This window comes from Pagrus major, chromosome 24 (genome assembly GCF_040436345.1).
Source record: "Pagrus major chromosome 24, Pma_NU_1.0".
Classification (NCBI taxonomy): Eukaryota; Metazoa; Chordata; class Actinopteri; order Spariformes; family Sparidae; genus Pagrus; species Pagrus major.
In genome coordinates, this window is record NC_133238.1 from 15,264,142 (window position 1) to 15,291,057 (window position 26,916).

Here is a 26,916-nt window from a genome sequence, read left to right on the forward strand (position 1 = left end):
ATCCGCAGAGCTTCCTCCCTCCTCGTCGCCTCACCTCCTCGTGACCCCGGCCTCACCTCCTCCTCTGACTCTGATCAAACGCTCGATAGAGGAACGCTGTCAGACGTGATCTCACTCTCAGCGAGCTGCAGAGGATCAGGTTTGCAGACGGATTGTGTGCAGGCGCTTCAGGTGGTCGTGTCAGAGATGAAGTGTATGAATCTGTAGATTTATGTGAAGTCACACGTTTCTTCTCTTTCCTGTCGTCCAGTCCTGCAGGTTTGGCCGGCAGCCCCGTCATCTCCGACATCTCCCTGATCCGCCTGTCACCCGCCGCCGTGGCGACCGGCGACTCCCCCTTCAGCCCGCCTCACCCGTACGTCAACCCCCACATGGAGCACTACCTGCGCTCCGTGCACGGCAGCCCCACCCTGTCCATGATCTCAGCCGCCAGAGGACTGAGCCCTGCCGACTGTAAGTTCACCCTCCAGCTTTTATCTCTGCAGAGGAAGTCACGTCTGACACTCATCTTCATCAGCATTTACTTCCTTGTTTTGCAGGTGAAAATGGGCTGTTTTTCTACCTTTAGGGTCCAAATAACTATATCTAATAATTTAACATTATTTTAGTCAATATATTCCAGATGCTGCAGGTTCAACTGTCCGTGGATGGTTTCAGCTTCTCTCTGGAGTTATTTTATATATTTCACATTGATTATGTTTGAAAGTGTTTGAAAATTCGCTGTTTTTCTACCTTTAGAGTATAAAAAGTGATTTAACCTTATTTCAGTCAATACATTTCAATATATATTACCACTTGGTCAGGGTTAAAAAAAAAGATTGTGTTTTGGTTGAAAACACCTGGTTTTGTCGCCACAGACACGACTGCAGAAGGTTGACATCGTGGTCACAAAACATTTCTCAAGACATCTTCAAGTCATTACAGATGATCTTTGTGACGTAACGTTGACCTTCTTTTGATAAAAGTTTCTGCAGGAATTTATCAGATATATCAGAGGTCACACGATGATTATGAAGATTAAAAACATTTTCTTTTTTCTGATTTTCCTCGAATAATTCTTGTGAAATTCTAGATGAATTTCTCGCCACTTTGGATCCTTTAAATGATTTTTAAATCAGCGTTCAACATCGTCACAAGTGATGGAGTGTTTTTAGTTTAACCAAAGTCGACCTCCTGTACGTATCTTTCGTCGTATCCGTCCTAACAAAGGTTTGATTTAAAGTTTTTGGGAAACAAATGAAGAATAAAGTAAATCTGTCATGAGAAAAGACTTGAAGCAGCAGAATCCTGTTTTTTTTAACAGAAAAGTGACCTTAGTCAGAGGACAGAGGATGAAATGATGCCTGCTGCTGATTTACAAACAGGACTACATGAATGGGTTTTGCAGTGACCTGCGTCTCCAGGTGGATCCTTTAAAACAAATCTGTGGAGGTTGATAAAAGCAAACCAGCGCTGGCAAACACTCATCCAGAATGACCAGGACGCGATGACAACTCCTTCTTCAGGCTGAATTACAATAACAGATTGGAGCGCGGCGGCGGGGCTGGATATAAATCTTCTTTTACAGTCTGTCAGTGGTAATGTGGCGATGCTTTTAAACTTAAATAAGCGGCCGCGCCAGAGGAAAAAGTACGGGGGGAGTGTTTGCGGTGGAGGGAATGCAAATAGCTCGTTGAAAGACAAGGTTTGGAAATGGAGGCCGTCGGCTTTTATGTCTTCCAGGTGACCTTTCTTTATCCTCCTGTGAGTTAAGATAACATCCAGTCGTCATCTTTTCTTCTCGTCTTTGCACTCTTTCTGCTCTCCGTCACGTTTCCCACAGACTTTCATTTGATTAAGAGAAACGCTCTGGCCTTTATCTCCCTCGTCCTCATCGCTCTGGAGTTTTGACGGTGGAAATGTGATCCTGTGAAGGCGGCGACTTCGGCCATGAAGTCAGCGCGAGCAGGACGTCTGCTCTCTGTTAGCTCGACGCTCTTAATGTGGTCTGAAGGATCAGTTAGTGCAGCGAGGGCGGGAGGTGAAATGAGCCGGGGGGGCGTTTGGTTTGCAGGCCGGCGTCGTCGGGAGCAGACGGAGAGGTGGAAACAAATTCACATCAAACTCTTATTGGCTCCGACACGTTTAAAGGCGCTCTAACAGGTGCAGACGTGAACAGGAACAGGAGACGGACACTTTATATATGAAACCTAACACGTTTAAAAAGAAATCTGAACTCAAAACTGTTTTAAATTACTTCATTGTGTAAAAGAAACTGTGATCGCAGATGTTTCCTCATGTTTTTATCTGTATAAAGACACCTGGGATGATTATATGCCCGCCCTAGAGCCTACAACACTAAAGCATTAAAGTAAATGATGCAGTTAATGTCGTTTTATGCTCTTTGAACAGGCTGTTTTTCCGCCTAAACACTTGTTTTTGACTCTTTAATCTGCACAAAGTTAGTGTCAATAAGGAAATAAAGATCTATAATGAGGTCAATGCTCCTGTTGCTCTCAGGATGTTAAAGGTCATAAAATGTCTTTTTTTCACCAGGCGGCTGAATATTCCCTCATGAAAACATGTGTTAAGTGTTTATTGTCAGTGATATTGTTGTTGAACTTGAAGCATGTGAGACTGTGATGTGGATGTTAGAGCTGGAGGAGGCAGCTACAGCTCGTCTGCTGGCTGATGGTTTTGTTTTTAAAAAGGCAGTGAGACTAAACCCGTCCTGAGTGTCTGACTGTTTTCCTGCTGAGACTGAAGGAGTCCCTGAAACAGCCCGGAGGCCTGGACGAGGCGGTGGGGGTGGGAGCACCTACACGGGCCGCTGCACATCAGCGACCCGCCCCGCCGGCCCCTCGCTCCATTCAAACATCTCCTCAGCGTGAGATGGGACGGAGCAGGAATTCACCCCTCACCTCCTCACGCTCTCCCCCTCACCTCCTCACCCTCTCCCCCTCACCTCCTCACGCTCTCCCCCTCACCTCCTCACCCTCTCCCCCTCTCTGTCCTCCACAGTGGCCCACGAGCATTTAAAGGAACGAGGGCTGTTCGGGCTTCCTCCTCCTCCGGGGGCGAGTCCAGCCGAGTACTACCACCTGATGGCCAGCCACCGGAGCCCCTACGGCGAGCTGCTCATGCAGGGGGCCGGGGCCGCCGCCGGGGCCCACCTGTCCGACTACATCACCCCCATCGACGGTGAGTTAATGTGGATACTCACAGCTGACTTTTTAGCCTCTTTTAGCTCTTTTTTTCACTCGCTGGTGAACATAAAGAGACCAAAACCAGAGTATTGGACTCCACCTGATGAATCACGTTGATCAGTGTCTGTTATAAATAACTTTATAAAGCGGTGATATGTCAGAGTTGTGTGGTGAGTTTCTGCCCCCCAGTGGCCATAAATGTTTTAATGCAGCTTTAAGGTGAAGCTGAAAATCAAGTTTTAGTTTATTTTAATGAAGACAAACATGTTTAAAGTGGAGCAGCAGCTAACAAGATTATTAATTCATTCATCTTCAGAGTTTCTGTTGAAAATGAGCCCGAGGTGACGTCTTTAAATGTCTCATGTTACAGTTTTAATCAAAAAAAGACTAAAAAAAGACAAGAAATATTTTTAAAAAGACACACAGTCGGTGGCATGGAGAAAAAACAGCCGAGGAAACTAAAAGTGTGCATCAGCTCTGGGTTTTTAAATAAATGCTGGTTTGCTTTCGTCACATTTCTCAGGTGATCCACTGTGAACACTTTTCTACTAACAGAAAAAAACTAGAATAAACTGCCAAATTAGTAAAATTCACACATTAATGTTTGCAGTAGTTGCAGGAAAGCGGATGGTGATTGAATTAAAGGACACTTCTGCTCTTTATGAAGCCCACGTGGAGGCTCGTCCTGCAGCTGGAGTCAGGTCTTCCTCCCCATCAGCCCACCCTGCTTTGACACTGATTAAGGAGAATGAAATTCCCATCAGGCCCGTGGAGCTCAGGTGGATGATGAAACAAAGATCACAGGAGAGGCGTATAAATAAAAAAGGCCTGTATACATTTTTCATGTGGAGCTACTTCAAACGGACGAGGACCTTCAGCTATCCGCCGCGCGCTGCTCAGTGTTTCCACCCTGAGCCAGCACTTTTCCATAAACACCCAGGACTTATTGTGCCGCTGCGACACCTCCAGTGTGCGGGCACGCCGGGTCGCAGCGGGCGTATTTAATGTAATAAACGCCGACTTTGATCCGGAGCTTCGCTCTGCGCCTTAAAAGGGTCGTGGTGTCTGAGAGGGAGACGGATGGTGGAGGAACTCCTGGTGATGAACTCCAGAGAGGAGAACTGGTGCCAGCTTCACTTCTCCTCCAACGAGGCGGCACTTCCTGTTTGTCTGATCCTCAGATAGATGATCAGAGCTGCGTTCAGAGACGTTTCTGAACATCTGTTCTGCTAAAAGAAGCTGTTATTGGCCCGGTGTGAAGGAAGGCAGGTAGAGCTTCAAGTTAGTCCTTTCAGAACAGGTAAACACTTTGTTCACAACATTTTTAAACTCTCAAAAGGCTTTTAGTCGGTCTTAGAGTGGAGACACGCCGTCTCACGCCGCCTGTGACTCAGCTGAAAAGCTGCACACCCTGAAGACGACAGCCGGCTTCGTTCCTGCATTCATCATGAGAAAAAAGGGAACCAGCAGACTCAGGATCGTGGATTTACAATCAGGTGTCACCTCTGATCCATAACACGAAACATGAAAAGTTACAAATGTCACTTGTGACGAGGCGGAAGCAAAAAAAGTAACAGCCAATCAGAGTGATTCCTCTCATGATTCCTCAGCATTCACAGACGCTCAACAACCTGTGTGTCAGGGAAGATGTGGATGTTGGTTTGTACCTGAAACATGTTCTGTTAAGTTCTGTTGCAAAGGAACCAAGAAATATTTAATGTTCTTCACACTGTGACGTTGATTCATGTGGTCCGAACTGAAAACTGAACAGATCTTCAGCAGCATGTTCTGCTTCAACACATCTGTGGGCTGAAAAATGAAACTTTCAGCTCCTGTAAGAAGGTAAAACTTCCAAAAATCAAACTGGCTTGTGACACTGAAAATACGTGACGAGTTCTGGCAGAGCACCGACGTTACAGTCGGGGGGAGGTTCACCTCCAGCCCGCGGCGGCTGAACGAGCGGTCGGCCCGGGTCGAAGCCTTCCCTGCAGGCTGTGAATGAGCCCGCTGTGTTGTGGTGTCTGAGGCCAAACTCCGGCTGCTGCGATCGCCGGCAGGCCGCCAACACGGTGAGGCCGTCCAGCCGGGCTCACTAAAGCTGTCATAACTCCGTCTGCAGCCGTCCTGAACACTGTGCAGCCGCTCGGGCCAAAACAAACGCAGAGCACGTTTGGCTCCGACTCGCCAAAATGTCATTGTTAAGTTATTCAGTGAAGCTGTAGAGAAGAAAAATCACTTCACCTGCCAAGTGCAGTGTTTGGTTATTTGAAACTGTGGCACAGACTGGGAACATTTTCCTCTCTACACGTCTGGAGGAGAGGAGGTCTGGAGGAGAGGAGGTCTGGAGGAGAGGAGGTCTGGAGGAGAGGAGGTCTGGAGGAGGTCTGGAGGAGAGGAGGTCTGGAGGAGAGGAGGTCTGGAGGAGAGGAGGTCTGGAGGAGGTCTGGAGGAGAGGAGGTCTGGAGGAGAGGAGGTCTGGAGGAGAGGAGGTCTGGTGGAGAGGAGGTCTGGTGGAGAGGAGGTCTGGTGGAGGTCTGGTGGAGAGGAGGTCTGGAGGAGAGGAGGTCTGGAGGAGGTCTGGAGGAGAGGAGGTCGGCTGTTCTGCATCTTTTATAAAACTATTCACATAAACACAATACTGTGGAGATTTTAATAATCTGTAAGAGTAGAAACATCGTATAAAGTCAGTTTTACCAGGAATTTGAGTCGAAGAGTCCAAGTAGGATTTTTGAATTATCGTTCTTTTAGTAGAAGGTGAGTTGTTGAAACTGAAAATCTTTGCTGCATATTTGTCTTTCAGCGCTCCTGCTTTATTTTTAAGCTATAATTTTTGCATGCTGCCAAAAGGAGTCGGTGTTGTGGAAGAACAATGGTCCCGAGGGTCCGAATACAACAACGTGTGGCATTTCAGAAAACAGCGATATTCCAGAAACCGTGCAAAAAAAAACTCAGAAACCTCAATAACATTTGACAAAACACAACAACTTTTCAAAGAACGCAACAATATTCCAGAAAACAACAATCTTTTTATGAAAACTCCACAATATTTCATATCAAACAGCGATTTCCACAAAACGCAATGACGTTTGACAAAACACAACATTTCACAAAATGCAAAGGAGTTTTGTGAAATGTTGCGTATTCTGGAAAGTTGCTGTGGTTTTCAAATTGTTATTGTGTTTCCTGAGATGTCATATTTTCTGAGCTGTGTTGAGTGAAAGGCCGTTGTGTTATCTGGAGTATCGCTGACTGTTGGATCGGCCTTTAAAGTGACAACAGAACATCTGACCGAAGACGTTTTTAAATGTTGTGTTTTGACCCTCAGGGGCCAACAAACAGCTGTCAGTCATGCAGAGTATGTGACTGCATCCAAAACACATAAAAACAGCGGTATGGCCCTTTAAGTGCCTTGCTCAAGGGCTCCTTGTTGAATGAAGACAGAGCATTTCTTCTTCTTCTCCTCTTCCCCTGCAGCTGCGGCATCGTTTGAACCTGCAACCCTCTGGTTTCAAACAGTTCAGTTACACACAGACCACAGTGGCACCGCGAGCCTCGGGGCTGCAGCACACACACACACACACACACACACACACACACACACTCGTTCATTCACTCTCCAAATCACTCCACACACACACACTCACCCTCCCAGTGGCGGCTGCTGATATAAATCACAGTGGAGGGGGGGGAGGGGTGGCAAGCGAGTCGAGCCGGGCTTTTCCATTGGTCCATTTATCAGGGGAAGTGGCACATTAATAAACACATCTCCCCAGAGGTGAGAGGAAGTAACAGAGATGAATACGGCTGCTGGTGGAGAACGAGCCGCCGCGATCACCGATAACAAAAAAACACACCTGATCCTCCACACCTGCCCCCCCGGCCCCCCCCCCGGCCCGCCGTCACCGTCACCCCGAGCTTCGTCTCAACTTTAGCTGCTTAAATGTCCAAATTAGCGTCCCGTGACAACAGCCCCCCCGAACGCTAATGTCTTTGGTAATAAACCTCCCGAGCTGAGACATCCCTCGAGGAACGACTTGATGTTTTTCTCTTCTGTGGATTTGTTCTCTCATCATTCAACTTCCACATGTCCCAGGATGAAGACGTCTCCTCCTCCTCCTCCTCCTCCTCCTCCTCCTCCTCCGGGTCTCACAGCACCGGTTTTTAAACAGATAACATATGTTAGAGATTTGTAGTTAGAAACAACCTTTTAGCCGCCGTCATTAAGGACGGCAGTGAAAGCAAACTAAGCAGAATTGATCGGGCGGGATGATTACACGCCGAGCTGCTCGCTGTCGCAGAGGAACGTCGGTTTCTCTGACAGACCGGGACAGGAAGTGATGGGTTGATCCGGGCCAGATGTGGTTTGGATTCCAGTCCGAGTGTCTTTTTAAAGCGGTCGGTAAAGATCGTCTCAATGTCGAGAGTGTCAGCCTGGAGGAGAATTTACAGGCTGTTTTAAAATCTGCATTTTCCATCATCTCTGTCCCTTTTGCCAGCGTCCTGCCACATCTCGTGATATTGTGTCACCAGCTCAAACCATCAGCTTCACCTGTGCACATAAAACAACCATCGTTCTGACGAATCAGGAGCTGGAGAAGTAATTATGTCCGAAGCTGAAAGTGTTGTTTCCTCTGTCCTGTCAGGTTCACAGCACATTTTAAAATCTGCCTTTAAATCCGTCATCTTCCTCTGCCCCGTTTGTGAGCGTCCTGCCACATCTCTTGGCACTTTATCGTCACCAACTGTGAAACAGCGACACAATGTGAAACGAAAGAAAGCAGCAACCAGAAACGTTTGTTTAAGAAGCTAGAAGTTGAACGGTTTCCTCCGTCCTGTCAGGTTCACAGCTGCTGCTTTTAGTTATGCTGCTAAAATGTTTCCACGATATTTGTCACAGTGACGTCGCTGCACACATGGAAACATTTTAAATATTGAGAGCAGCTTCTTTAATCGAGAAAGTGGATCATTGAAGAAAGCACTCAAATATTCTCTGTTCCAGCTTCAATAAGTGTGAGGATTTGCTTCTTTACTGTGTTTTAAATAATCATAAAATGAATATTGAGACATTTTGATCAACAATCATCTGTATAAATTATGTTTTTTGGACATTTCATCGGCCACTTGCGGAGAAAGATCTCCCAGAAAACAGCACGCTGACCCAGCCGGAGGTTCAGAGCCTTCACACTGTGGAGAAGAGTCAGTGTCTGAATTTACATTTCAGAGCTGAGATCGATCACATCGCTCTGCATACATTTCCCCGCAGTTGAAATCAATTCTCTGTAAATTGCCCTCATTTAGCATCGTGAAGCACAACCCAGACTGTGTGATGTTTATCTGAAGTAATTACGGGGAATTATTGTGGGAAGATTGATTAGTTATGTCTGAATCTTAATGGGGTCGCCACATGTGGGCAGATGTCGGAGCTGCACGGGCAGACAAACATGTTTCTGCAGTCCTGAAACCTGAGGACAGAAGAAGACGACATCAGCAGCTCGTCAGGACAAGTTTGTCCTCAGAAGTTTCATCTTCTTTCAACACGTGAAAGAAACAAACCAGAGTTAAAGTTAATATTAAAAATCCTCTGAGCTTTAAGGACTCAAAAAAAGACACAAATGACCTGATGAGTTTCTTTTCAAATCAGAATTTGTGTCACTGGGACAGTTTTCCTGCAGACCTTATTGAGTAATATCCTCCGCCAGCCTCAGTTTCCATCACCGTGAACAAATTGTTTACTGTATTAGCTGTGAATCAATCTCCAGCACTTATTGATAGAGCTGTTCTGTGTCCGCGGGGTCGGAGTGTCGCGGGGAGGCGACGGCGGCATCAATCACTCCGATCCGAAGACGACGACACGGCGAGGAGGCGACGAGCGACTCGTTTGATATCAGGACTCATTCCTTCAGAGTATTTAGAGCTTCACAGGGGAGCAGGGAGACGATGTGGGGTCAGGATGGAGGATGTGGAGCATTCATCACCTCCGTCACAATAACACATCTTTAGCTGTGGAGACGTTCGTGCACCTGCTTCTGTAAATCTCACAGTCGGTTTGAACGAGCGACATTCAGCCATTAACAAGTTCACATATAAATGTTTTAAACTTGAAATTACTGGATTTTCTCTCAGCTCTCAGCTCCAAACATTTCTACGGTGGCCACGAGGGACAACAAGCAAAAAGCAGCTTTTCATAAAACAAAATGCTGTGTTTTGTGAAATGTTGCTGTGTTTTTTGCAGGAAATAGTGAATTAGTTTGGGACTATTTTCAGCAGCGGATTAATCCACATTCGGTGCTGTAGTGAGTATTTGTGGCAGCAGGACGGTGTGTGTGTGTGTGTGTGTGTGTGTGTGTGTGTGTGTGTGTGTGTGTGTGTGTGAAACAGCCCTGTGATGCTGCACTCATTCAGAGTATCTAATGTAATCACCTGTCGTCTCACCTGTCGTCTCACCTGTCGTCTCACCTGTGTGTCTGCAGTGTCGCGGTTCTCCAGCCCCAGACTGACGCCCCGGCTGAGCAGGAAGAGGGCGCTGTCCATCTCGCCGCTGTCCGACGCCAGCATCGACCTGCAGACGATGATCCGCACCTCGCCCAACTCGCTGGTCGCCTACATCAACAACTCGCGCTCCAGCTCGGCGGCCAGCAGCTCCTACGGACACCTGTCGGTCGGAGGCCTCAGGTAACTCACCGGGACTAATTAACACCATTAACATCTCCATCTGTTTCCTTCTACAACCTCCTATTTCCTTACCCACTCCCTAGTTTCCTTTCCTAGCCTCCTTTCCCCCCATACCTCCTACTTTGCTTCCTACCACCTCTTTTTTCTTTCCTTCTTCCTTCTTTCCTTAACTACCTCCTCCTTGTGTTGCTTCCTACCACAGTGTTTCCTTTCCTTTGCGTCTCATTTCCTTATTCCCTTTCTTCTTTCCTTCCTTACCATCAGCTTTCTGTCCTACGTTCCCTTTTCCCTTCTCTGCCTCATTTGTTTCCCAACATCTCATTTGCTTTCATTTCCTCCTTTTATCCCCTACCTCCTAATTTCCTTCCCCCATGTGTCCTTACCTCTCCTTCCCTCCTCTGTCTCCTCCTTCCTTCCTTGCTCCCTCATTCGATCCCACCTTGCAGTAACACCTGCAGTACCAACATGTATGTGATGTCTCCTTCGCAGCCCGTCCTTCCCCTTCCCTCACCACATCAACCCCATGGCCTACCAGCAGCTGCTGTCCCAGCAGCGAGGGCTCAGCGCCTTCGGCCACACGCCGCCCCTCATCCAGCCTCCGCCCACCTACTCCAGCCGGCAGCCGGGCCTCGGCCTCTCCTCGCTGCCCGCCTCCGCCCACAACAGCGACCTGTCGTCAAAGGTAGACGGACTTCTTCTTTACCTTTATTCTGTTCTTCTGTTCAGATCTTGTCCTGATGATAACAAAAGGACAGAAGAGGATCAGGACCACCGTGAAATCATCTTGAGTTCTGACTTTTTCCCCCGATTCAGAAGTGATATGTGTAGAAATATCCACAAGTGTTTGAGTTTAACAGTCTTGTGTTGCTGGTTAATGTTCATGTTGTTAGGGTTTTACATACTTGAGGTTTGTGTATTAGAGGCTCTCGGGATGAATCAGCCCTCCCGTCTTAAATCACATAATTTCTCTATGGAGTTTGGCTGCAGGAAATTCCCCCTCTCTGCCTCCAGGTATTTCTCCCTGGCAGCTCCTAGAACAACTATTTAACCAAACCCTGAGTTTCTCCGCTGTGTTTGTTCTCACGGTAGATTTTGTTTTGATGTCGGCGTTATCGCCCGGTCGCAGCCGACCCGTGTTTAGATTTGCGGTGTCGGTGTGAGCAGCGTCCCCTCGGAGGTAAACTCTTAGTGGGGGAGACGTTCAGAGGGAGACCCATCATTTCCCTCCACCCACGCCGTCCAAGCTCAGGTTTCTCTCTCTGATCCTGTCAAGTCATCTCTGACTCAGGCTGAAATTATAGATGTGTGGGAAAGGTCAACGAGGGCAGGGGGAGGTGGAGACGCTTCATCATGTGGCGTTTTAAATCAGACATGAGCTCATTTTTATATAATTCATGTGTTTTTCTGTGGATTTGGAGTTTAAATGATGATCCTGATGATTTTATTTGTCACCTGAACTCACACTTCTTTACTTTCTTTATGAAATAAATCACTCCTGAGATTTACATATGTGTGATTTCCCTTCAATTTAACTCACAAACCTTTCAGAAAAGAGTCACACAGTAGAGGACGTCTGGTTTTTAGTAAAGAAAATACTTTAAACATGCAGACATGGTTGTTTTTATGGAAGTCTGTGGCTGCCGATGTTAAACTGTAAAAGACACGTGAGCTAAGTGAAGGATAATATATGATCTGTGATCAAATGAAGAAAAACAAGCTAAAACATACAAAGAAATGGCTCTTTATATGGAAAACTGCAAAAGATGTGAAAAATGTTTTTTCATCACTGCCAAAATAAAAGTTATTATTTCTTTTATTATATTTGAGGCATTTTTGCAAATTATTCCATCAGATTTTTACACTAAATCCTGTTTTTCCTTCCCGTCCTCAGAACCTCAGCGGCGACTCGGCGGTCAGCAGCACAGTTGACCCCATGATCACCAAAAGGTCAAAGGTCAAGACTGAAGCAGAGGGACTGAGGCCGTTGTCTCCATGTTCACCGGTATGAAGCTCCTGCAGCAGTTTGGATGTTTCCAGGATCAAACGTGTGACGTTTTAATTACAGGACACTCTCACCAGTAAAGTGTTTATTATATCAGTCTTCACCTCTGAGGCGTCGAACCGCTGCAACCTCAAAATGTTTCTGATTATCTTTGGAAAACGACTGATGCCGCAAAATGTGTCATTTTTTAAAGGAAGTCTGGTGCAGTAAGCGACTTCAGACACTAAGTTAAGGGAATTGTTGTTGAGGATTTTAATTAATTCAAATAAACAATTCAGCTTTTATTTTTCTTTCCAAAAATGAAATGATGGTTAAAATGACAGTAGTGCTGCGACTGATAAAGACAATGAGACATTCAGAGAGAATAAGTCTAAGTCTCAGTTTCAATTTTCAAAAATGTCTCAGGAGAGGACAGTTTTGATACGTGAGGACAGTTTTGATACGTGAGGACAGTTTTGATACGTGAGGACAGTTTTGATACGTGAGGACAGTTTTGATACGTGAGGACAGTTTTGGAAATTAAAAAACAATTTGGAAAGTCAGGAAATGTTTGCAAAGTCTGGACATTTAATGTGAAGTCAGGACTTTTTAGACAAATCTGTGAGGACTTATTAGGACGTCAGGACATTTTTGGAAAGTATTTTGCAAAATCAGTGAAACGTCTCTAAAGTTTGAGGGATTTTTGAGAAGCTAGAAAAAAATGTTGAAAGTGAAAAATGCCGACTTTCAGGAAAGTTAAAGGAATCAGTTTGAAAACAGATTCAGAGTCAACAAATTGTGTTAGCAGAGGACACTTTTGATAAGTGAGGACATTTTAGTAATTAAAGACGAGGGCGAGGACGTTTTTAAAAAGCGATGACCTCTTGTTTTCCTCTGCGACTCGCGGCCCCGGGGAGCCGCAGCCTCCCGTGACCCCGATGTAAAACGCGTCTGGGATGAAGAAAAACTCCACATGATAAGAGCTTTGCATCCATTGGTTTGGTCGCTCGGCTGCCTCCTCTCTCCCCGGCCACTGTAAACTGTGCCAGAGCACTTCATTTTCATGAAATATTGGCCGGGCTTTATTGTCATCTGAGGAGCCTTTTTCTCTCTCTTTTGACAAATTTGCGGCTCCTCTCCGATAGCGAGGCAGGTTTGGGCTTGATGCATGAGGACGGCGGAGCGCGCAGTCGTCTTGGGGCCACCAGAATTGATGAAGATAGCGTGCGTGGGGCAGAGACAAACATGCTGCAGTCAGCACGTTGTGTGTGTGTGTGTGTGTGTGTGTGTGTGTGTGTGTGTGTGTGTGTGTGTGTGTGTGTGTGTGTGTGTGTGTGTGTGTGTGTGTGGTGGAGGCGTACAGGAAGCCGGGTGGGACAAGCTGTGTGTCAGTTTGTGTCTAACACGTGCACGTGTGCTCTCGTACGACTGTGTTTGTGAGGACGACTTCAGCCTCAGACAGCGAGCGTGACGTCACTTTTTAAAGTGACGACGTTTTAAATGATTTTCTGTCGTAATTGATCCTCGTGTGATGGGATGAGAGTTACATCTGAACATTTTTCAAAGAACTTTCTGAACAATTAAGACATTTCCGAAATTAAGAATAACAGGGTAGAAAGAAGAAGAACTTTTAGGATTCATTTTGTCGAAGTCAGCGATGGTGTTTTGGAAAGTGGAGACATTTTTTAGAAATAATGTTTTTGGAAAATGAGTCTTGTGGGACATTTGTGGAAAGCATGGACAGCAGCATGTTTTGGGAACGCTGGGACAGTTGTGTGAAGTTAAAAGTATTTTTTCGAATTTACAAACATTTTCTGAGAGTCAGAGTATTTTTGTAAGATGAGGATATATTTTTAAAAATGTAAAAATGTCTCTGGTCCTCTTCTCTTTGAGAGTTGTGACTTGGATTAAAAGTTTAGGATTTGAGTTCGGTTTTGCAGAAAGCATTTTGTAAACAAGTGTTTTCACAGATTTCTGTATTTTTAATGTTATTTCATCAGAAGTGCACCTTGTTGAACAGTGTGCTGACCCTGCGATCACACACACTGATCGTTTGCTTTTGTCTGAAACATGAAGATCATATTTGTGTGTTTGCTTCGTTAAGCTTCACGCTGCCTAAATTACAAGGAAACCCGGAGCTGTAAACAGAAGTCGTGTGTGTGTTTGTGGTGGAAGTTGTCAAAACAAATCTGATTCCAACCTCTTTAACTTTAGAGCAGCATGATGCACTTTAATCTGTAATTTACTGTCTCTGGTGTTCATATCAGGTAAAACACATGAACAAACAGCTCAGTGCGACTCTAACAGCTGCACTTTAGACACTAAACTGTTCCACATGTGCTGCAAACACACCCCGAGTGGAAGAAAACCGTGAAAGTCCACAGAAAAATATACTTGTGTCAGCTGCTTTTTACCGATTCTCAGGGTTTTTATATTCATTTTTTAGAATATATATAAATTTGGGATGTTTTGTGATTTGTGTTCTCCACAGAACCATCACGGAAGCCTGTTGGACCTGAAGGACGACGTGGATCGGGACGACTGTAAGCAGGAGCCGGAGGCCGTTTACGAGACTAACTGCCACTGGGAGGGCTGCAGCAAGGAGTACGACACGCAGGAGCAGCTGGTCCACGTAAGTGTGTACAAATACACACTCACACTGCAACAAGACCTTCAACAGACAAGCAAAGTACCCTGTGATCTGCAGAGATTATATATCTCAAACAGAAGAATCGGGGGCACAAGTAAGAAAAGATAAATCAGGTCACTGTTAAACTGTCCGACCTGAAAACATGGATTCTCATGATGCTCCACAAAAACAGCAATGATGGCTCATCCACATTTCACTACAGAGACCTGTCTCCACCACGTCTTTACAGAGACCTGTCTCCACCACGTCTTTACAGAGACCTGTCTCCACCGCGTCTTTACACAGACCTGTCTCCACCACGTCTTTACACAGACCTGTCTCCACCACATCTTTACAGAGACCTGTCTCCACCACAAATTTACAGAGACCTGTCTCCACCACGTCTTTACAGACCTGTCTCCATCGTGTCTTTACAGAGACCTGTCTCCATCGTGTCTTTACAGACCTGTCTCCACCACGTCTTTACAGAGACCTGTCTCCACCACGTCTTTACACAGACCTGTCTCCACCACGTCTTTACAGAGACCTGTCTCCACCACGTCTTTACAGAGACCTGTCTCCACCACATCTTTACAGAGACCTGTCTCCACCACGTCTTTACAGAGACCTGTCTCCACCACATCTTTACAGAGACCTGTCTCCACCACGTCTTTACAGAAACCCAGATCTGGAGAAACAGATTTACAGCTCAGATCAGTCAGATCACAATTAATCGACAATTCAAGTATTAGGCTGAGGATAAAAGTGTGAACCTGAAAATGAGCAGAATATGTCGCCTTTGAGACTTTTATAGTAAGTTCCAGTTTAAATCCAAGATCAGGCTTAGCTAAGCTTAGCTTAGCATAAAGACTGCAAACAGGGGGAAACAGCTAGCCTGGCTGTCTAAAGTTAAGACACACACCAACAACAAACGCCACTAAAGCTCACTAATTGACATTTCCATCTGCCCAACACTTTTGTGCAGAGTGTCTGGCTATATTGCAGGATGGTGCTGCCAAACCTGGCAACCTCTACAACTTTCTGCTTTGCATTTTTTTTATCACCTCACAACATATTAAGAAGAAAAGAGAACAGAGTTGAATCTTATGCATGTTTCTGGTGACCAAAAGAATCACAGAAATGCTGAAACCGATTCCTCCTCGAATCTAAAGAGAAAACCAGCGTCGCTCGGCCAAAAGAGAGGAGAGGAAGTGATGGAGCTTACGGGAAATGTGGTCTTGATTTGCAGAAAACAATAGCACAGTAACAATACTGCGGGCAGTCGTTTCCACCGCAGTCTCATTTGTTTACAGGAATCACATCAAAGCGTCAGAGCGATGTCGACAATGAAACACTGATGTTTAAAATGCCACACATAGCAGCTCTAACAGTCTGTAAACAGTCACAGAGGTGAGCTGCTTTATGGGAGATTTTCTCCAGACAGAAAGAAGAATGAAGTTTAATGAATGATGGACAGCATCGCCCCCCAGCAGGCCTCACTAATCCCCTCACCCTGCTGCCTCTTTTCTCTCTTTGCTTCACTGGAAGTGAGGAATGCTTAAGACCCTTTTAACCAAGACTCTGCTTGTTGTGATGGGAAAGAAAAACGGAACCGATGACGGTTTGGAGGTCAAACAGACGACGGCAGGAAAAACTGCAAACTGCAAGAATTAGACAGAACGAGAATTCAGAGGAAGTTTTTCGTGGTATCTGAAGGGTCACAGCTCAGTCAGCACTTTTGAAACAGCGGTTTGAGAAAGTAATCTGAGCTCAACGTCCACTTACTGCAAAAAGCTTTGAAGAGGAACTTGAAGTTACTGCTCAGCAAAAACCCAAACGAAGTCATCTTATTTTAGGATGATTAAATCTTATCAAGTACTATTTGTTTTGGATTATTTATTTCAAGGTAGCCTGGATTGATTTTTGGACTTGATGGTCCTGGTGAGAATTAAATCAACTGGCAACCATCAAGAGAGCTCAGATGCAGGTCATATTTTCCTAATGTGAAGCTGTAAACATATCTGAATCTAACAGCTATAAACAGAAATGATCTGATACGTTTTGATGATGTTTTATAGCAAAAGAAACCAAAGAAGAAGACTAAAGAGGAGGATGATTCAAGTACTGGAAGTCCTAAATATAAAAAAATGTGTGACAAAGAAGTGGAGACAGATCAGAGTTTATCCACTTTTTCTTAAAAAGAAATATAACTTAAACCAATATTATCAAACAAAACGACGACTTTACATTGCAGGAGAATATTCAGATTTGACTCTTAAATCTGACTTTTATTTTGGCGGGATCGAGAGTCTACGTGGTCCTAATTAGTGGGGCTGAAACACGTTTCCTCTGCTGCAGCTTCCTTTGAGATTTACTCTGATAAGATGGATTTCTACAGAGAAATCCTACCGAGAGCAACATGAGAGCCTCTTAGTGGACAACTCTCGCCAGAAAACCTCTCACATGTGTGTGTGTGTGTGTGTGTGTGTGTGTGTGTGTGTGTGTGTGTGTGTGTGTGTGTGTGTGTGTGTGTGTGTGTGTGTGTGTGTGTGTCCCACAGCACATCAATAATGACCACATCCACGGAGAGAAGAAGGAGTTCGTGTGCCGCTGGGAGGACTGTTCGCGGGAGCAGAAGCCCTTCAAAGCTCAGTACATGCTGGTGGTTCACATGCGCCGACACACAGGGGAGAAACCACACAAGTGCACGGTGGGTAACGGATGGCCTCGGCGCCCCCACGGGTGGCGACACACACTCTCTAAACACCGGCAACACGCACACTGTCAGTAAAACACACACACACACACACACACACACACACACACACACACACACACACCCCTGGGACGGCTGGATTGAAGATTTCTTTCTTCTTCTACTCATCACAGATTATATGAATACATTAATCTTACTGCAGCTGCTCCATCAAACATCAGGAAGAATTAAAGGAACAGATCACCAAAAAAAAAATAAGTTTCTGGAGAATTGTTTTAAAACGTAATAAAACAATACTAATAAGAGAAAATGCTCTAAAACTCCATTAAAACTTTGCTGAAATAGCTGTTAGCACTTCCTGTTTGCAGTGTACTCATGGATGTACAGACATACATCACTGGATTACTTTGATACTGAAGAAAACTTAAAAACATGATTTTCCAAGGCAAGTTCTGCACATATAGGAAATGTTATTTTTTTCTGGGATTTCTACAAATTATTGAATCTGTAATTGCGATGGACTTAAAAATTAATTATGTCTTCAGAAAGTGGAAGTAACACTGAATATAAAATTATGTGTATTATGACTCCGAAAAAGAGAGTGATTTTAGAAAAAAGACGTTCCTCACATGTGCAGAACTTCCCTTAGAAACATCATGTTTTTAAGTTTTCTTCAGTATCACAGTAATGCAGTGATAGTTGTCTGTACATCCATGAGTTCACTGCAAACAGGAAGTGCTAACAGCTAATTTGGCTGTGTTTAGTGATGGTTCAGAGATTTATTTTTTACGTTTTAAAACACCTCCCCAGTTAGACATGAGAAGCATTTGTTGACAGATTTGTCAACAATATGTTGATTGACTGTATGTTTATATGTAATATATAAACTTCTTATTCTGAGGTCCGAGACAGAAATGTTCCTGCCACACATCAGAACAGATTAACACCGCCTGTTTTTCTTTCTCTTCCTCTGCAGTTCGAGGGCTGCTCCAAGGCCTACTCCCGTCTGGAGAATCTCAAAACTCATCTGCGCTCGCACACTGGTGAGAAACCGTACGTCTGCGAGCACGAAGGATGCAACAAAGCCTTCTCCAACGCCTCGGACCGAGCCAAACACCAGAACCGGACACACTCCAACGAGGTACAGGAAACTAAAACTTCACACAGACTTTCTTATAGAGAGATCCGTAAGAAATTCTCTCAGAGGGAGATGAAACACGTGTTTGAAGGTGAAGCTCTGTCACTCTTTACAGTACAGTTCACCTTCGATCTGTGGCCCTAATCTTCTCTATATCGAGACAATTTCATGTCAGGCAGTCGCTTTACAACCCCTGTGTGCGTCTTTTGAGAGTAAAAAATGGGGTATAGACATAATGAGCACGACGGCCCACGATGCATTAGGGCGCATTACGCTCACCGCCTCCCCTCCGCCCTGCCGAGCCGGACCACCTGCGGACGGCGAAGAGAAAATGAAACCTGGCAGCGTTTCAGAAACCTCGCTGCTTATGGGAGAGGCTTCACGCCATCATTTACTGCACACAAACCAAAATTCATCTCCAGCAGAGTGACATATTTCTGCTGAAACTAACACCAGCATGCTTCAATCTTAAAGTATGTGTTTGATGTGTGTTGTGACTAAGAAGAAGAGAGAAGAAAAGAAGACCCTCCTTATAAATGCAGAACTTGCCTTAGAAAAATCATGTTTTTAAGTTTTCTTCAGTATCAAAGTAATCCAGTGATAGTCGTCTGTACATCCATGAGTACACTGCAAACAGGAAGTGCTGACAGCTAATTCGGCAGACTTTGAATAGAGATTATAGAGATAACCTCACCACTAGAGGCCACTAAATCCTACACACTGGACCTTTAATGAATATCTGTTTATATTTCTCTGTAGAAACCCTACGTATGTAAGATCCCCGGCTGTACGAAGCGCTACACGGACCCCAGCTCTCTCAGGAAGCACGTGAAGACGGTCCACGGCCCGGAGGCCCACGTCACCAAGAAGCAGCGTGCCGACCTGCCGCCGAGGCCGCCGGCGCCGAGAGAGAACGGCGAGAACGAGACGGGGAACAGAGAGAGAATCCAGAGGGAGGACAAGATGTCGGACAGCAACAGCTCCCCCAGAGGCGTGGAGGACTACCTGCACGTCAAATCCATCAAGACGGAAAACTCTGTGGTGAGAACGCTCAGAAAGATTGCCAATAAATTATTATAAATTTGTAAAGCCTTAAGACCCAAAGTTAATTCAGAGCTGTTGTTGAACAGTTTTCGTTTTCCCTCAAACAGTCAGAGTCACTGTAAATGCTTCTGACATTCAGCTAAAGACGTTTGAACACACAGAAATATTTATTATTTATTCTCGCTAACACTACCTGCAGATGACTGGCCCTTAGCTGGAATACACAATGGGACCACATCAAATAGCCTTAAAATAAACACTTTATGCAGGAAATATCCAGGTGCCTGGCAAAAAATGTTGTGACCCCAAAATACCCCTGAGTACAAGAAGCATGATCACATTATAGTTCTTTATTTCCTTAATTACACTAACTTTGTGCACATAAAACAGTCAGAGGTCAGCTGAGGTGGAAAAATAGCCCTCACATTTCCATGTTTAGGCCTCTTTGTTCAAACCTTTCCTCTGCTTGCTGCTTGATTGTCTTCATTTTTCTCTCTTTCCTGACTTTCCTAATGGACAGACTTTACTAAGGTGAGCTCACCGATGCTTCCCCTTCACCATTTTGACCCATCTTTCATCATCTTTCACCATTTCCCCCCATCACATAAACTGTTTCATTCCAAAACAAGATGACAACTTTAAAAATAAAGAGAGGAAGTGCTTGGACTGCATGTCATCTCTGAAGCCATGTACGTCACTTTTCCTTGACACCGGCAGTTTAAACCGACAGTGGAGACCTATCAAACACATGTCAGAGCCTGAACATGATAAAAGCCGCTCCAGGATTAATATTCAAACACTGGGAATTGGTTATGGCGCTCTGTGCAAACAGAGCCAACTATCAAGCTGTGATCACGACAGCTTTTTAGCAGCGAATATATTAGAGACTGTGAGGAAACTGAGGCTGGTCAAGGTTAATTTAGAGAGATCTCTAACCGTTATTGTCTGAAGGAAAGAGATTTAATACAACACTTTTACACTACGATGTAGAAATGTCAAATCATGAGCCGTGAATTTCAACTTGATGTCTTTGTTAGAAAACAGATTACAACAACAACTTCAGTCAGAATAATGCTTTCAAAGTGCACGCTGAGCTGTAAAGTTTGGCTTTATTTGTTCCCAGAAGAAAGAAAGAAGAAAGAAAAGGGAGAAAAAAACTAACTTCTGCAGGTGAAAGAGAGAAAAGCCTGGGAGGATTTTCAGTGTAAAACTAACTGAAACAAGTCGCTGACAAGCAAAGCTTCATGCTCACCTAAATGTTCAAACAGCCTCCACACTCACAGTTCAGTTTTTGAAAACGTGATCACATCTTGTGATGATCGCTCTGGCACTCTGGCTCGGGCTCAAGCAGCCTTTCATCCTGCCCATTTCTAATTCACAGACAGACTAAGACAGTCTGTAATCTGTGGTGCACCCCCACCTCTTCACCCCATCCCAAAAAACACTCATTATTTACAATTAAGCCGGGGGAGGATAAAACATTCAATGATTCACTGTTCTCCGTGCCATGTGAAGCACTGTTCTACTTTTGTTCTGCAAAGAAAAACTGTTTCTTTGGACAAACAGTCTTTTTTCTTCTCTTTCCTCTGTAGATGTATCAGTCCAGCCCTGGCGGTCAGTCATCATGTAGCAGCGAACCATCACCACTTGGCAGTGCCACCAACAATGACAGTGGAGTAGAAATGGCGGCGCACAGCGGGGGAAGCCTGGGGGACCTCAGCACCCTGGACGACCTGCCCTTCGTGGAGTCCTTGGGCTGTGAAGACTCCACCGGTGGGGTCGCGGTGTTGGGGCTCCACTTCCGAAAGCAGCTCGGCACCTGCCAGCGCCTGGAGCATCTGAAGAAGGAGAAGTTGATGACAGTGAGGGACTCGTGTCGGTGGGCCAGCAACCCAACGCCCCTGGTCCTCGGCACCAAGCTGCCACCCATACCAGCAAGCGGTGAGTAACGGGATGAAGAAGATGGTTACAATACAGCTGCATTGAGTTCAGACCTGGTATCAACAACCAACCTAGTTTCTGCAATAGAAACCGCAATATCACCAGACTCCCTCAACCAATTCCATGATTTTAAGAGTTGTTTTATGAGGGGAAACTTAACAAACTTTGTGAAACGGCTTCAACAAATTCCAGATCATTGGTGCCTTCTTGTAAATTCAGCATTAAATGAAAACATGAAGTTGTTTGTTTCACCTGCCAACATTTAGCAGCTGTTTGAACACACTGTTTACACTGATTTCACCATTTACACTCAATTTATGAAAGAAGAAACATTTTATTGATGCTAAACATGTCACATTTTACAAATAGGCTGCTTTGATGCTAATGGCGAAAGACCCCAGATTGCCTTTAAAATTTGCTTAATTTTGTTCAGCTTTTAACAAAGTTTATAAACCTTGTGTAGAAAACATAATACGTAATACCAGGTCTGAAAAGGGCCTTTGACTACTTGGGGGCAGAAGAACTCAAAAACAAGTTCCCAATTTAACATGCTGCCCCACATTCACTCTCCTTTTAGCTCAGGTTTGGTCTCCGCCAACTCTTACACTGGCTGCTAGATGTTCCTCTTTGTCCACCAGCTAATTGTTAAATACAGTACAATGCTAAAAGCAGGAAATAAGATTGAGTGGTGAGGAAACAAGTGTCTGACATGTTCTGTTCTGTTTCTGTTCATCTGTTCCTTCACAGGGTCCCTCCTGGAGAGTCCAAGTATGGGTGGTGGTCCGGTGTCCTTCCCTGGATATGGCTTGGGTGATCTGAGCTCTGGTAAAACGACTTTGCTGGAGAACCTTTCAGAGCGCCGCGACAGCACCTCCAGTACCCTGAGCTCAGTTTACACCCTCAGCCGCCGCTCCTCAGGCATCTCCCCTTGCTACTCTAGTCGGCGCTCAAGCCAGGCCTCACAGTTCAGTGCCAACCGCCTTAACAACCTCAGCTCTGCCGACTCCTATGACCCCATCTCTGCAGACATCTCACGCCGCTCCAGTCAGACCAGCCAGTGTGGGGGAAGCAGCGGAGGAGGAGGTGGGTACGGAGGAAGGGGCTTACCCAGCCCCCTCAGTCTGACCCCTGCTCAGCACTACCGCCTCAAGGCGAAATATGCTGCTGCCACTGGAGGTGCACCACCTACACCTCTTCCATACATGAAGACCAACACAGCCCTTTATGGCGACTCCCAAGAATCCTCCATCACCTACAAGGTACCCTCCAGGCAGTACAGCAGCTACAACACACGGAGCTTGATGCCTCATGAGGTCCCATCCAACATCCCCCGCAGAGCCAGCGACCCTGTGAGACGCGTGAATTATCACAACCAGCCGCAAATGCAGCGCTACAACAGCATGGGTAGACTGAGCGGAGGGGTGACCATGCAGCCCCATCCACCTCCAGGCTGCCTGCGATCGGATGGTAGTCCCCACCGCCACCCTCACAGCCTGCGACCGCCCAGCATTACAGAGAACGTCACCATGGAGATGATAACGGGTGATGTCTGTGAGGAAGACCTGATGCTGTCAGACAACAGAGACACAACCACTCAACAAGCACTGGTCCCCAACTTTCAGAGAAGGATGGCCGTCGTGAACTTACCCAGTCAAGTTAGCATGAGTCCAGGGCAGCAACGACAGATGTGTCCATCTTCACCAAGGGACTGTAAGGCCAATGTTCAGTGGAACAGCTCCTTGGGACCCATGGATGCCAGCCAGCATTACTCCAAACTACAGCTTCATGGAAACCTTGCCGTCCTCCAGCAGAACCAGAACTTTGGATCTTTACACAACAACCAGCAGATGATCCAAAACCTCATCAACACAACGCAGCAGAGATGCAAACAGCCGAGTACCGAACCAGGACCGAACCACTTCCAACAGTCGTCGAATCTCAATGAAGGACTTCGCTCTCAGTGCAGGTTCAACATAGGCATCAGTCCCTTTGATAAGAACGGGAACACCACTTACCCACCTTGCAAACAGGAGCCAGTCGACATGGAGACTGTTGACATGCACTTTGCTGATGCTGGATTTCAGCCTGTGCAAGTTAAAATTGAGGACTGTGATGGATCAATCATGATTTCTGATCAGCAGAACTGTAACATGAACCCCCAGATTCCCTTGCAAACTGGGAATCTCCAACCAAGGCCACCAACAGTCCCAAAATCTCTGAACAGGCACCTTTCAGGGCCAAAGGTGTCACAGCAATTGAGGCATCCAAGTCAAGCCAACGAGGATGTAGCCTCCAAATTACCCAGCGGGGAAGTTTTAGGACTTCATTGCGGACAGAACTCTGACGACAACGCCTTGTACTACACAGGGCAGATTCAAGTATTTGAACCCAACGGGAACTTGGACCCTCATGTTTCCCCTGTGGTGAATATACCTCCCAGTCCTCCCAGTTCAGGCAACAACCAGGCATCCAGGACTGTAGACTGTACTGCATCATTGGTGCAAACACAGATAGACTTTGATACCATGCTGGATGATGGGGATCACTCCAGCCTCATGTCGGGAACCTTGAGTCCTGGTCTGCTCCAGAGCTTATCCCAGAGTTCCTCTCGCCTGACGACGCCTAGGAATTCGGTCACGTTGCCGTCTGTGCCGCCAGCGACAGGGAACATGGCCATCGGGGACATGAGCTCGTTGCTGACTGCTCTGGCAGAAGAGAGCAAGTTCCTGGACTTGATGTCTGAGCAGAATTCTTGAACTCCTAATGCACAATAAACATAACTTAAAATTGATGTGATCGTGTGCCAAAAAGCCTCCACGGTGTGTGACTCTTGGTTTCCTGTACAGTCTCATTTGTTAATTATTTAAAGTGGCCATTTTTTTAATCTTTTTAAAAAGCCATATTTGAGTTTTTTTGCCTTAGGTAGTAAATATGACATGAACAACAGAAATCTTTCAGTTGTCTGCAGTAAGATCAGTTTACTAAGTGCCTGGCTCAGCCAAATGATGACATCTAAATGTGTAAATGCAACCAGGTAATCATCTGATACCTACATATTTGATTGTACCATCAGCACCGACTTGTTTTTACACTGTAAATTACTTGAGCCTCTGTATCAAACCGCTCATTTCTGCTCAAGGAGAAAACAGTCCAATCATAACAGTGAGTCATTATTCGATTGCTGCATTGCTGCTGAGATTAACTGTGACATCTCAGTGTCAGGCATCAGAGACTTGATTTGTGACTGAATTATGAACTCATGCATTGATAAATCGGTTGTGCTCCGGCAGCGAGACGAGAGAATCAGACTTTTCTTTTCTTTTGTACATTATTAAACCAGTTTGTTGTGCTGGATGAATGTAAATATCATTTGTACATTTTTAAGAAATACAAAATTGACATTGATTTTTTTAAACAAGTACTGTCTGTGTTGTCCTTCATACATACAAACGCTTCTTTCAGCTGATGTTAGACTGTCACATCTGGATTTGTAAACATCAACAGATGGTTTTATGACGTTGGTTTTATGTCCCATAAAAACTGTCCTTTACACGTTACAATTCTTCTTTAAAAAGATGGGGGTATTTTACAAAAACAGCTCCAGAGTTCAACTAAAAAATACCAGCGTTCAGTGATTCAACAAGCAGCAACAAAAGATAGAAATTCAGTTTGTTACAAAGTTTCGCAAATTTGTCCAGAGTGAACCACCTTCATACACCCAACATCAGAGTTTCCTCTGGTACCAGTCAGCTGATCATCTTCGATCGCACAGGAGAAGAGTCTGGAAGTGATGCTGCAGGCTAACGCTAAGCTAGCTGTGTCATCTTCCAAGTGTTGTTGTCCTCCTTAGGACATGTGCTGGGTTCATGCAAGTCAGCAGAGATGGAGAGAAAAAGAAAATATCAGATGAATTGCCACTCTGGGTTTTGATTTGGATAAAAAGTGAAAGCTCATGTCGATTAAGGATCGTAATCGTGACACCCCGAGTCCAGATTCACCACAACTGGATCAGAAATGTTTCTAATTCAGGACATTGTTTGTCAAAGTCTTGATTCATATGATTGATTAAGGTCTGGAGAGGTTTAAAGAACTAAGGAATCATAATTTGAGTTACAAAATGTTGAACCTTTCTTGTTATGGTTAAAAGAAGAACTACCTGGTTGATCTTAGGGAACAATCCTGGTCATGGCGTAATAAAGTCATCACTGACTGTCCAAACAAAGTCTTACCCAAACCTCCTCTAAAACGTTTTGCAGCACTATAGCAAAGCTTTGTCACGCTATTTCTAACCTGCCAGAACCATCTGGGAAGTGGTCCAGGACACAGTTTGGAAAAGGGCAGACACTTTCAAAAAAATACTTGGCAGGTGATTGGGTGAACCATCTGTCTATCACGAGCCAACTTCAGCCAATCAGATCAACAGTAGGGGAGTTACCATCAAACTCATGCAAAAGTTAGTCTAGAAAACATCTTCAGTCTGTTCTTTACTGTTCTTTCAATGACAAAACTCTCCAGCTCTGATATAAGTGATGCTACAGCAGCTACGCTAACATCTTGATGAGCTGCCGACACTTTCTTGTCTTGCTTGTCGTCACATCTACAACACTGAGGATTAAGGTAATGCCACTTCCTCCTTTGCTCCAAACAAACAGGAGACATAATTCGCATGGCCACTAGAGGTCATTGTCACAAGCTGCAACGTTGATTCGTCAATCTGCAGAAATGTTTTTTTATATAATAAAACGTAAAGGCCAAACATTTCACAGGATCAGCTTCTAAACTGAGTTTCTGCTGCTTTACCTTCTCACACATGATAGTAAACTGAATATATTTGGGTTTTAGACTGTTTTCACTGTTTTTGATGTTTTAGAGACCAAACAAGAAAAATATCGACCAGTCAGCTTTACAGACGTCTTATTTAAAGTGAAACAGTTGTCGCTGCTGCCGCAAAATCAACCGTTTCCCTTTCAACTATTCTCATAGTAGCAACTACCAACAACACAGGACAAAACAAGAGTTAATATTTTCCCCTCTCGTCTATAGTAGAGATCTGAAAGCAGATAAAAATGGTGCCAGGCTGCCAGCCTGTCATCATATTCCCACAAGCTTTTAAACCTAAACTGTGTTGGTGTCATTATTGTGTAGCCGTTACATTATAGAGTCAACATTTACTTCACAATAAAACATTAAAGCAAAACATGAAGACAGCTGGTCTCAGTGAGCCGTGGTCTGCGCCGTCATCTCCCGCTTCTTGTAACTGAGTAAATATTATTCTTCATCAGTCCGTCCCTTCATTTCCTCCTGTAGGAGTGTTGATCGCTTCAATAATTCAACAACAAAACTTTTGTCTTTGAAGCCACGTTCCTGCACCCTCTGCCGACAACGCACTTTCCTCAAACCTTTCTTGTTGAGTGTCAGAAGTGAGGCGCCACACGTTCTTGAGACGCTGCTCGACCTCTTTGAAATAACTTCCCCTGACCTCGTCTTACCTCGCCGGCAAGAGCGGGCTTGACATAATGTAAATCCTCACTCGGAGGCTGATGAAAAAGGACGCTAACAGGAGGGGAAAAGGCGAGACGCGTGCCGAGCGGCTGCTGCTGCTGCAGTTAG

General features: G+C 45.1%; 1 protein-coding gene across 1 annotated transcript; it reads left to right on the plus strand.

Annotated features, from left to right (window-relative positions):
* The first annotated feature begins 356 nt into the window (after positions 1-356).
* LOC141020470 (zinc finger protein GLI2-like) lies at positions 357-24,062 on the plus strand. Its single transcript, XM_073495558.1, has 11 exons — positions 357-453; positions 3,001-3,180; positions 9,656-9,857; positions 10,347-10,539; positions 11,749-11,859; positions 14,330-14,470; positions 17,028-17,177; positions 18,160-18,324; positions 19,081-19,362; positions 20,958-21,306; positions 22,054-24,062. The coding sequence occupies exons 1-11, from the start codon at positions 372-374 to the stop codon at positions 24,060-24,062; spliced, it is 3,864 nt and encodes a 1,287-aa protein (XP_073351659.1). The 5' UTR covers positions 357-371.
* The last annotated feature ends 2,854 nt before the right edge of the window (positions 24,063-26,916 follow it).

Excerpts from the sequence above, each read along its gene's own strand:
- LOC141020470 (XM_073495558.1), top strand. The coding sequence starts at position 372 with ATGGAGCACTACCTGCGCTCCGTGCACGGCAGCCCCACCCTGTCCATG. Across the intron at positions 11,860-14,329 it reads CGTTGTCTCCATGTTCACCG|AACCATCACGGAAGCCTGTT; the intron begins GTATGAAGCTCC and ends TGTTCTCCACAG. Across the intron at positions 17,178-18,159 it reads AGAAACCACACAAGTGCACG|TTCGAGGGCTGCTCCAAGGC; the intron begins GTGGGTAACGGA and ends CTTCCTCTGCAG.